The sequence below is a fragment of the Triticum urartu genome, chromosome 4 (assembly GCF_003073215.2).
Source record: "Triticum urartu cultivar G1812 chromosome 4, Tu2.1, whole genome shotgun sequence".
Lineage (NCBI taxonomy): Eukaryota > Viridiplantae > Streptophyta > Magnoliopsida > Poales > Poaceae > Triticum > Triticum urartu.
Window position 1 is genome coordinate 450,512,719 of NC_053025.1, and position 11,875 is coordinate 450,524,593.

Below are 11,875 nucleotides of genomic sequence, written 5' to 3' on the forward strand. Positions count from 1 at the left end.
GCAACATCTCAGAAATGGGGGATGTGTCTAAATTACCTTGACTGGCACGCGTCTTGCATCAAGAGTCGGTTGTACAATCAAAGGCCCTATTGGACAAGGATTGCGAATGAGATAAGAGACAATTACGAAGAAGTTTTATTTACACACATACAAGACATTAAAATACTTTCATATATTCCTCTAACAAATACATCGGGTTGCAGGGTCTCAACCCATGACTTTACCGAACCACTCACATATGACAATGAGATTGTAAAAAGAAACCACTGAAAAACACATCATGAAGATTGACTAATTGATAATATATCTTATAATAGTTGCTGGATGCGATACACGATTATAAAGTATGGCTAGTTAGAAATGTACTTTTTTTTTACATAATGTACTTGTCCGATTCGTTCGTAGTAGAATTCAAATCAAAGGCGAATGGTGAATCTGTGCAGGTTTTCGACCGGTTTCCGGCACGACCTCGTATCCGGTGCAGCGACGCTCACCCCAATTTGCCTCCCCTTAATTTCGAACCCAGTGTAGCTTTCCTATTTCAAACAGCTCGCTCCCTGTCGCCGCAAACCTCAGCCTCCGCGGCCCATCGCATCGTCTCAGGCAGCCCACAGCGACAGCAACGCCCGCGGCGATGGAGTTTCGGCAGGGTGGCTCGCCGGGAGGCGGCGGGGGCGACGGCAAGCCGCGAGAGAAGTTCTCGGTATACCAGAACACGTCCCTCACCCGCGCGCTCGCCTCCCGCAGCGTCCGCCCCTCCCTCTCCGTCCTCCTCCTCCTTGCGCTTTCCCCCATCGCATCTGCCTCATCCCTCATGGCCCTCTCGTCCCGGTAAGCCTGAATCTAACCCCCACGCCACCCCCCCCCCCTCCCTCCCATCTCCATCTAAACCCTGAACCCCAGATCATTAGTTCATGACAAAGCGTGGGTTCTCACGTGTCGCTGTTATCACAGGGAGGGGCAGCTCTTCAAGGTCGCTGGTGCCGCGGGTCTATCCATGACTGCTGTCGGTAAGTTCGCTTGTCTCTATGCTAGATCGAGCATTGGGCGTTTTGAACGCATGGGTGGAGCAGCACTGTGCTTGGCTGCTCATGAGGTGTTTGTAGAAATGCCAAGCTTGGCTAGTCTGGTTGCTTGGCACAGAAGTTGCTGGCAGAGATACCACTTTCATGCACATCTAATAATGATAGTAAAACTCGACACTCTTAGGTCTTATAAAGATGCTTTGTTGTGCCAGATATGCCTGCAAAATTTAACTCGTCATGCTCTTTCAGTCTTTGCCGTCAGGTTGGTGGAGGCAGCCCTGGGTCTCGTCGCACTTTTGACACTGCCAGCGTTCTTCAGGGCACTGGTGCTGTACAATGGGGGGAAGGCATTGGCCAAGGAGGACAAGGTTGTGTTGTCCAAACGCCAGCTGGGGCTTCTTGGGTTAAAGACCACAGGCTCAGAAGGATCTCCTATGGGTGAGCAAACCAAGAAGCCTCCCAAGGCAAAGCCATCAACACCCTCAGAGCCAATTGTTCCTATCAGGAGATCTTCGTTCAGCTACACACCGTCACGGGTGCAACCAAGGATTGGCTCCAGCCATTTGAGCCCTGGTAGTGAGAGATTGACCACATTACAAATGTCACCTTCCACTCCACTACAGAAGCCTGTTTCTTCCCCTTCAACTCCATGGTCGAGGAAAAGCTCAGGCAGTGCCAAGGGCATACAAACTGAGGCGATGTTGGACCAGTTCTTGGCTACCTTGGATGAAAATATTGATAATGTCACGGATTCAGCCAATAAAACTGCAACGCCTCCAGCAACCATCACGAGCTTTGGCATTGCCAGCCCTGTCTCAGTCACCACATCAACCACACCTTCTGGTGCTACACGGAGCACACCTTTGAGGCCTGTGAGGATGTCTCCTGGCTCCCATCAGAAGTACAGCACGCCTCCGAAAAAGGGCGAGGGTGAGCTTCCACCGCCAATGTCCCTGGAGCAGACAGTGGATGCCTTTGAAAATCTGGGTGTTTATCCTGAGATCGAGCAGTGGCGAAACAATCTCAGGCAGTGGTTCTCTTCAGTCCTGATGAGCCCGCTTGTTGAAAAGATTAAATCAAGCCATATTCAGGTGCTAATTAATTGGCATTGTTTTGCTGGAACCTATATTTCTAGTACAGTTCAGTAGTCACCATTTTATATTGTTATTATGCTCTGTTTCAGGTTAAGCAAACAACAACTAGTATTGGAGCTTCAGTTAATGTTAGCCAAGTTGGAAGCGATCTGCCAAGCACGACACCACCAGTTAGCTTATCTCCACTTGGTGGGACTAAAGATTGGCAGCCAACTGTCACTGTTGATGAGGATGGTATTCTTAATCAAATGCGGGCTGCACTTCTGCAATCTCGTAATGCTCCTGTTGGTGAGTTGCTGGTGTAGTTGAACTTTCCTGCTTAGTCTTGTCTGTTCATACGTTTCCATCAACTTGCGCAGCACAGGCTTTTGATGTGGTTAAAGTTAGTTTCCTCATTAAGTTTGGCATGAACTTCCTGACTTACTAGTAATTCTTTTCTCTATACAGCCCAAACCTTTGGTAGCCCACAACAGCCACAATCAAACCCCCTCCTTCCAGCTATTCAAGCATGTATCGATGCAATTACAGAGCACCAGAGGCTTAATGCTCTGATGAAGGGAGAGCTTATAAAAGGCTTGCTGCCACAGAGTAGCGTCCGTGCTGATTATACTGTTCACAGAGTTCAAGGTGAGTCATTCATTATTTTATCTGAGAAACAAACTATACAGACTTCAGTCTCTTGATGCTATTTAGACGCGCAGTCATAAAATAGAGTGATTATGAATATTGATATAGGTGCAACTTGTTTACTTATATCTTGACCCAGAACTTGCTGAAGGAACGTGCTTGAAGAATTATGATTACATGGGCTACAGAGATGGCTATGGTAAATCAGAGAAAAAATGGACCAGCGAGCTGCCAACTGACTCGCATCTTCTTCTCTACTTGTTTGCTGCTTTCCTTGAACATCCAAAGTGGATGCTTCATGTTGATCCAACCTCCTACTCTGGTGCCCAGTCTAGCAAAAATCCTTTATTTCTAGGAATCCTTCCACCGAAAGAGAGGTTTCCGGAGAAGTATGTTGCTTTGATATCTGGTGTTCCTGCAATTATTCACCCAGGAGCTCTTGTATTGGCTGTGGGCAAGCAGAGTCCTCCAGTTTTTGCCCTATACTGGGACAAGAAGCTGCAATTTTCTCTTCAGGTGATTCAAGCATTTCTGTTGATTAATTAATCATACATAATCATTATTCTTTTGCCTTAACTGCCAAATATAATCATTGAACATGAATTGTGAAATTGCTGAAATTGAGAGTTTAATAAAATACGCAACATTGAAAGTTAAAGGATTGACAAGAAACAAACCCAAAAGGTTGTGAGTGGGAAAGAGCTGAGATATGTTTCGTGTTATAACAAGTGGCTGAAAGTAGATGTTCTGATGCAGCAATTATACATTTTTTTACCCCTTGTCTTGCTTTATGTTGGTGCGGAAATGGTGAATTATGATAACAAATTAATGGTATATACCATGATTTTGGCATGGAGTGGTTTGGTGTGACACACATTTAATTTAAGTTGAGCTTCATATCTGCCAAAATATTATCCTTTTGTTCTAGCTTAGCATGACAATAGTGGCATAGAGGTATACATCAAGCAGATGCACTCTTCTTGTTTTGTGTTTGTATGCATGGTAAGGCTTTTTATTGTTGCTGACAAACATGTTCACCATTTATGAATTGTTTCATACCTTAGTGAGCAACTTGGCGTCATAAAGTTGCTTGCAAAATGTTGTTACTGAACTCAAAGAAATTTGATTATGTAGTGTATTAATGTTGTACACACGTGTTTTGACTTTTCAGGGAAGAACAGCACTGTGGGACGCCATTTTGCTTCTATGCCACCAAATCAAAGTTGGTTACGGCGGTATTGTCAGGGGCACCCACATCGGGTCTTCTGCCTTGAACATCCTTTCCGTTCTTGATTCAGACATGGAGAGCTGAAGAAGGGCTGCCTGCTCGTCAGGAGGAAACTGTTGTAGCTTGTAGTACTCTGAACTGAAGGAGATAAATTATGAATATCCCAGTTGCTGGTGCTACCTTGTTATCAACACCAGCAATGTCTCGAACTAACTTAGTGTTAGAATGCGGTATGGCCTAGTCGAGCGGACACCTGATATTTATTTCTAAGTTGTATCTTAAATCGCTGACTGTTCAAACTCGTTAATGTAATGCTTATGTGCTTGAATTTCCTACTACATCATCTTCCTATCGAGAGGGGAAAAAATGCCATTTATCCTTTATCAATTTTATTTACTAAATCAATTATCATCATCAGTGAACACACGCCCTCTCTTTTTGTTTCTTCCCTAGAAAGAAAGAAAAGCTCCCAACAGTCTAGGATTTCTCCACCTCCTGTCGTCGCTGCCACTGAATTGCCTCGTCTTCTGGGCCTCAGAGCCATGGAGTCGTTCTTAGGTGTTTTTTTAGTGTTTTTTAGGGTTTGCGTCCCGCTCAGGAAGGTGAGGCGATAGCGGCTTCTTGAGGATAGAATAAGGTTCTCCCTACTTAGCCCTCGTCCCAGCGGTGTGTCTCACATTTGTCGAAGGGCGTGTGGAGGTGCCGGTGGATCTTGCGGGATTTGGTCGGCGCTTGTCTTTGTTGGGCCTGCGTGGATCTAGCCTTTGTTCGTCTGCGTTTGTGTGTCTATAGGTTAGATCCTACCGATCAATGTTTTTCTTCATCAACGACGGTTGTTGTTCTGGTGCGCTGGTCTTTTGAAGCCTTAACATGACAAATTTCCTACTGTCTACTACAACAAGGTGCGCCCCGTTCCGGTGAGGGAGGGGCAATGACAGCGACGCGTTTTCGGCTCGCTCCAGTGTTTATAGTCGTCGCTTGTTGATCTACGAATGCGGATGCATTTTTTGTTACTTTTAATGTTTTTTGTACTACCATGATATTTGGTGAATATATCGGAGTTTTTTCTAGTATTATTTTTTATCATCATCAGTGATCATTCATCACCTTTTTTCAATTTTTTTGAAACCACCTTTTTTTTCATGTGGGGCCTGAATGCCTTTACGCAGCCAAACCGGGCCTGCCAGCCTACTAAAAGGCCATGTAATCAACGGCCTGACCCAAAAGGTAAATATGGGGCCCAGCGAAACGCCCGCTCCTCTCGCTCGTCGGAGCGCCGTCCAGTTCAAAATATTTCAAACTCAACGCCCCCCCACCGGCCAACGGGCGATTCCCCCATTCCCCACCACCTCCCCCACTCTCTCCACACTTAACATCTCATATCAGCAGTTTCCTTGAACCCAACACCCCCGCTCCTCCGCATCTTCCGCCATTTCCTTCATCCAAACACCGTCCGCTGCTCCATCTCCCGCCCTCCCCTCCCCTCCCCTCCCCGCCGTCGCCATGGATCCCCACCCCACCCCCTTCCGAGGTAAGATAAGATATCAGCGCCATTCCGCTCTCAACATCCGAGCCCTGCCTCTCGTTTCCGGGGATTAATTTCTTCGTGGTTTGCAGCGAAGCGGAAGTCGGTCGCTGCGCCGGCAAAGACGCCAGCGCCGAAGCCCAAGTCCGTCGCCAACGGCACCGCGCGCGGGAGAATGACCACCTCCGCCACCACCAGCGCCGTCTCCGCGGGGGCCGCTCCCCAGCCACGGCAAGGACCGCTGCGGCTCTAGAGTCTCTAGATTTGACTGTGTGTATGTAATCCTGTTCGTCTTGCTTACCGAGGCTAGGTCTGCTGTTTTCAGGCCACGGCGCGCGTTCGGCACCGTCCGGAGCAGCAACTCCCTGGCCGAGAAGCCGGCCCCGCCGCCGCCGCAGAAGCATTCAAAGCTGTCGCCCCCGCCTCCGCAAAAGCCTCTGAAGGTGTCGCCGCCGAAGCTGCAGAAGCCTGCGGCAAAGGTATCGCCTCCGCCTCCGCAGAAGCCTGCTAAGGTTTCGCCGCCACCTCAGCAAAAGCTTTCGAGGCTGACCCCGCCGGTTCCGGCCAAGGCGGCCAGGCCTTCTCGTCCCGCAGAAAAGCCACTGAAGAAAGCTTGCCCAGCCCCCCCGGATCTGGCGGCCAAGGCCAAGAAAAAGAGCCAGAGGGTGAGCTTCCAGGATGACGTGGCAGCGCTGGCTCCCTCCGGAAGCGGGGAGAAGGTCAAAGCATCCACCGAAGACTCTGCTGGGCGCACGCCTATGGTGCCTGTCAAACCCCTGGAGAAGAAGCCGGCGAAGGTTGTGGCCGCAGAGACCCCGTTCTTCAGCGCTCAGAATTGCAGCAGCTGCACGCTTGATCAGCTCGAGTCCGCCTCCTACTGGCTGGCACAGATCCATCTGGCCGAGTCTGTTGGCAAGCACAATGTCTCTGCCGCATTCTTCCGCCTTGCATTTGAATGCCAAGCTCAGGTAATAGTTCAAAGCACACTTACGAGTGAACGATTTGATATATTTTCTGTGTATCCACCTTTTTACTGTAAGGAGCATATGAGCATGACATGGATGGTTAGTTTGATTTTCAGTTATGATTAGTACTGTACTTAGTACCAATCCAAGTAGGCTAAGACCGTTCCTTATTTCGGGAATAAGAACATGTTTTTGTTTTGTTTTGTTTTGTGGGCAGCCATTTCACAGGATCCGAAGTGAGCTCAGGAACTATGTGGTGCGCCATGAGAGTGCTAGCACTTTGACCCCTTTATTCCATGAGCTCCTGGTTGCCCATGCCATGGCAGTGAACCAACTGAAGTTTGACACTGATGGGTCTGAAAAGGTGGATACACCTGCAACTACAAATACAGTTGACCAAAAGCTCGATGCTACCACACTGGTGCATGAATGCTCTGAACGTGATTGTGGTGGTGATCTTGTTGATGTGGGGGAAGTCAGTGTTATCAAACAAGGAGAGGAAGAGATGGACCAACCGAGCTTTGAGCAGAAACTGGATGAAAGTTTTGCATTTGATGATTGTGAGGCTGTCATCGTGGACCGGCTAGTTGAAGAACATTCTGAATTCGAAAAGATTATCGGTGTCAAAGGTCCTTGTGACAGTGAAATAGTCCAGTCAGCATGTCGCTCTTCCATCGACAGGCTGAGCTTGAGAGGATCCCCTCTAGCAAGGGGAGCATCTGAAAGACGCCTCTCGTCAGAGAGCCATTTAGATAAATTGTCTCCGTCTGCTGCAGGGAGCTTGTCTGCAAAGCGCTTATCATCATCTGGTAGCCCTTTCAACAACTCTCCGTTCTGCAGGGGCTCGTTACAGAGGCTCACATCCAGTTGCCCTTCTTCTAAGAAGTCCTCCGCTAAAGGCGGCCTGTCTGCAAAGCGGATGTCATCTGGTGGCCGCTCTGATGAGGAGCATAATAATGGTACTGCTGGAGCTGGTGATTCTAGCAGAGTGATTCAAGAAGGGGAATCTGGTTGCCACATTTTAGGTAAGTTAACATGTGCAGAGCTTTTCCTATGACTTGGTCATTGAGATTAGTTATGTTCTGACTAGAGCTCCATGCAGTTGAACCGATGAAATTGAAAGAGCATGGGGAGTATGATGATGATGCCATTGATGAGGTGCGTTTATGAACTGATAATTCTGCTTCCACTATCTTATGTTGTACCAAATCTACACTCCCTCTGTTCATAAATATAAGATTTTCTAACTTTCTTCTGAATCGGATGTATATGGACACCTTTTAGTGTGTTTGTTCACTCATTCTAGTTGGTATATAATCTATATTAAAATATACAAAACATCTTATATTTGTGAACGGAGGGATAGTATCAGATTTAATGTGCTCATCCAAGCACCAAGAAGTGTGGAGGTGTCAGTTACGACAGAAAATCTTGTACTAGTATATAAATTTATGTTTTGTCTTGACTCTTGAGTGCTGCCAGCTTGCCATCACAATGTTCTAGTGCGACAAATCAGAAGCCCCTTTACACTAGGCACTACATCGATTCGTTGAGCAGTAGTTGCAGACTCGCAGAACTTATCTACTCATCTACACTAGTATACTCCCATCTACACTAGTATACTCCCATCTATTCGTCCAACATGTGAGTAGGTGCTGACTCGCACTACTTATCGGCTCAGCTTTCCAATTTCACTGCAATGTAGGCATTGCATCTGTTGCCACTCATCTACCTCTATTCTCTAGCATCTTTGGAAAAGATTTTACAGTGTTTTTCCAAAGGGACGGAGATATTTACAGTTTCTGCTCTTATGGCCCAGTAACCATTACTTACTGTTGTTATACTATTAATAACCACCCAAAATAGTTTAACTGTTTTGTGCAATCGTGAACCTTTGTACTGTTCAGGCAAATAATTAATGATAGCCTATTCTTCAGTTTCACCCACGTAATTATTGCTTCAACAGTAAGTGACGTGGATCTAACTTACCCTTGTATTCTTTACAGACCCAGTAGCTGCTGGAGATGGAGCCACGACGACCTCAATGAACCGCTAATATAAAGTTACCGTAGTTGCTGTCTAGTCTAGTTTGATTATGCGTGTGTTGTGTATGCTGTGAGTTAGTTTGCAACTCTCAATTGCTTAGTTTGCTCTGTTTTTGTGAGCAACGATCATCACGCTCTGATGATCTTTGAGGGGTTTGACAGGTTTAGCGTGTGTGCTGGCTGCGTGGGTGACGTGGTGCTTGCTCTTGGTTGATATGGAAATCAACCAAACCTTTTGGATTTCAGACTGTAAGCGGAGCCGAGTTCCGCCTATGTACGACCTTGTGAATGCTATGCCTTTTTTTTGGCGATGGTTATGAATAGTACTCCTGCTACGCTTTGCCTTTTTCTCATGGTATATATCATTATAAAGAAATGCTTGCGATAACCCCAAGACATTTAGTTTGGAACAACTGCAAACTTCTTGACCTACTCTTTAGTCAGAAATTGGTAGCTTTACATTGTATAAATATGATGAGGGTCCAGTTTTAGTACTTGTATAATTTATGCTAGTTAACAGCCATGTTCAGATTCGACTGCTGCTGACCACTATTTTGAGCAGAAAGACTTCCGTTCGTTTGCGACGTGGAAGGTCTGCAAACAAAAAATACAGCAATAAGCAAGGAAAACAACATATGAGTGGGAAAATATTTGGACGGAGAGACTACATGGTCGTCGCCATCGACTGACACGGCACAAGTTGGCGACTCCTCTGTGTCGTGGCAGCCGCACCAGCGTGCCGGTCCGCCTGGCTCGGAGCTTCCACAGCCGTGGCCCAGCTGATCCAAGTCCACCAGACCACCACCGAGAGCTGCGTCGGTCAGACCCGAGAAGAATTGGCGGACGCCGTAGGATAGGAGGGTCGGGGCACGGTGACGATCGAGAAAGATGTACTACGACGCCGCATCTATCACGCAGCTCGTGCGTGGGCTCGCATGCAGCGCGGCACGCCTAGGTACATCGTGGATGACCACGACTGATCGAGACGGATCGAGAGGCTGTGCAAGTGAAGAAACCGACCCGCCGGAGCGTTGTTTTTGTTGTCAAGCAAATCACCTTTGACCCACGCAACTTTGCCACGTTAGCTACAAGACCAGGGGTATAGAGGTGGAGACTAGTATAAGATCCGCCCTTAGACGAGACCAATGAGATCAAGTTTTTTTAAGATACAAAACATGTTTAAAAATTCTGAAAATATTTGAGGACACACATCCATGTTTGATGTACAATCTCAAAAAGTTTCTGCTCCTAATTCAAACTACAATGAAAGAACCAAAAAGTATAAATTGCATGTGAATAATGTCAAATACTCCATCCGTTCCTAAATGTTTGTCTTTCTAGACATTTCAAATGGACTACAATATACGAATGTATATAGACATATTTTAGAAGGTAGATTCATTCATTTTGCTCCGTATGTAGTCACTTGTTAAAATCTTTAGAATGACAAATATCTAAGAACGAAGGGAGTACTATTCAACCAAAACTGACACTATTCATAGTCAAATTTGTCTTTTTAGAATCTCTAAGTGTAGATTGAGTTTTGAACTGATTTTTTTTGGAGTTGCAGACATATCCCACAGATTTGTTGTAAAAAAAATTAAGATTTTTTTGAAATATCTAAATATGACTTTTAGGGTTGATCCTACGATCTCACTTAAATGGCAAGATCTATACTAGTCCCCCCCCCCAGGGTATAGATGTTATCACGACGCTTACTTTAGGGAGGTGTTTGTTTTGAAGAATGCACGCACACATATACATATATTAAATAAAGTGGCTAAGCCAACCTTTTGCTCAGAATTTTGAGGCTCTCATGCGAGTTGTGACCGATTGGCAGTATTCTACTCTTTGATTGCCATGTGTTTGCAATAAAACCTTTGTTGTGCTGGTGAAATTCACTGCTTTGACTCAGCGTCAGAATCAATCGTTTAGACTGAATCTTGTGCGAACCTCTCATGTTTATTCTTCCCCACCTTCCACCTCTCCCATTTTCGCCTCCACAACCAACCCTCTAGCAAAAAAATTCCACTGCCTACTGTCCGCTGCATGCCTCCTCCTGCTCTGCTGCCGTCGGCGGCCCCCTCACTCTCTGATGCCTCCCCATGCCTCTCCCTTTCTTCTCTCCCGATGGCTGGGGTGTGGCTATGGAGGCGGAGCCCGAAGCAGAGAAGGAAGGAGATGTGTTGGTACGAGATTGATGACCTGGGCAGTGTTAGTTGATACGTCTCCAACGTATCTATATTTTTTCATTGTTTCATGCTATTAAAGTATCATTCTTAGATGTTTTATATTCATTTACTAGCAACTTTATATCATTTTTTGGGACTAACCTATTGACATAGTGCCCAGTGCCGGTTGCTGTTTTTTGCTTGTTTTTTATTACGCAGAATATCCCTATCAAACGAAGTCCAAATGCAACGAAACTTTTTGGAGATTTTTTTTGCCCATAAGACACCCAGGAAGCCAAGGAGGTGTAACAGAGGAGGCTCGTGGGGCCAACTAGGCACCAGGGCGCGCCAGAGGCCCCAGGCGTGCCTTGGTGGGTAGTGGGGCCCATAGGAGGATTTTCCACCGCCTCTCAACTCTATAAATACCCACATATTCCAGAAACCCTAGGGGAATCGTCGAAACACAATTCCAGCCACGCAAGTTCCAGAACCACGAGATCCAATCTAGAGGCCTTCTCCAGCACTCTGCCGGAGGGGTCAACAATCACGGAGGTGTTCTTCATCATCACCCTTGTTGGGGAACGTAGTAATTTGAAAAAATTCCTACGCACACACATGATCATGGTGATGCATAGCAACGAGAGGGGAGAGTGTGTCTACGTACCCTCGTAGACCGAATGCAGAAGCGTTAGCACAACGCGGTTGATGTAGTCGTACGTCTTCATGATCTGACCGATCCAAGTACCGAACGCACGACACCTCCGAGTTCTGCACACGTTCAACTCGATGACGTCCCGCGAGCTCCGATCCAGCAAAGCTTCACAGAAGAGTTTCGTCAGCACGACGGCGTGGTGATGGTGATGATGATGCTACCGATGCAGGGCTTCGCCTAAGCACCGCTACGATGTGATCAAGGTGGATTATGGTGGAAGGGGCACCGCACACGGCTAAGGGATCAATGATCAATTGTGTGTCTCTGGGGTGCCCCCTACCCCTGTATATAAAGGAGGGGAGGAGGAGAGGGCCGACCAAGGGGAGAGGCGCGCCCAAGGTGGGCAATCCTACTCTAAGTAGGTTTGCCCCCTCTTTCCTAGTCCTAGTAGGAGAGGGGAATGAAAGGGAGAGGAGGAGAAGGAAAGAGGGGCCCCCTTGCCCTAAACCAATTCGGTTTGGGCCTTGGGAGGGCGCGCCCCAC

At 46.9% G+C, this 11,875-nt stretch overlaps 2 protein-coding genes across 3 annotated transcripts; both read left to right on the plus strand.

Moving 5' to 3' along the window:
* Positions 1-528: 528 nt before the first annotated feature.
* LOC125551999 (transmembrane protein 209) lies at positions 529-4,312 on the plus strand. The gene is made up of 7 exons (XM_048715433.1): positions 529-831; positions 955-1,010; positions 1,275-2,116; positions 2,209-2,407; positions 2,567-2,746; positions 2,886-3,262; positions 3,918-4,312. The coding sequence occupies exons 1-7, from the start codon at positions 635-637 to the stop codon at positions 4,056-4,058; spliced, it is 1,992 nt and encodes a 663-aa protein (XP_048571390.1). The 5' UTR covers positions 529-634; the 3' UTR covers positions 4,059-4,312.
* A 994-nt stretch (positions 4,313-5,306) lies between these two features.
* On the plus strand, positions 5,307-8,862 carry LOC125552000 (formin-like protein 5). Of its 2 annotated transcripts, XM_048715435.1 has the most exons (7): positions 5,307-5,505; positions 5,592-5,730; positions 5,825-5,978; positions 6,069-6,467; positions 6,682-7,489; positions 7,567-7,622; positions 8,471-8,862. In XM_048715435.1, the coding sequence occupies exons 1-7, from the start codon at positions 5,478-5,480 to the stop codon at positions 8,477-8,479; spliced, it is 1,593 nt and encodes a 530-aa protein (XP_048571392.1). In that variant the 5' UTR covers positions 5,307-5,477; the 3' UTR covers positions 8,480-8,862. The 2 variants fall into 2 exon arrangements, with proteins under 2 accessions (XP_048571392.1, XP_048571391.1); XM_048715434.1 differs by having other exon boundaries at positions 5,825-6,467.
* The last annotated feature ends 3,013 nt before the right edge of the window (positions 8,863-11,875 follow it).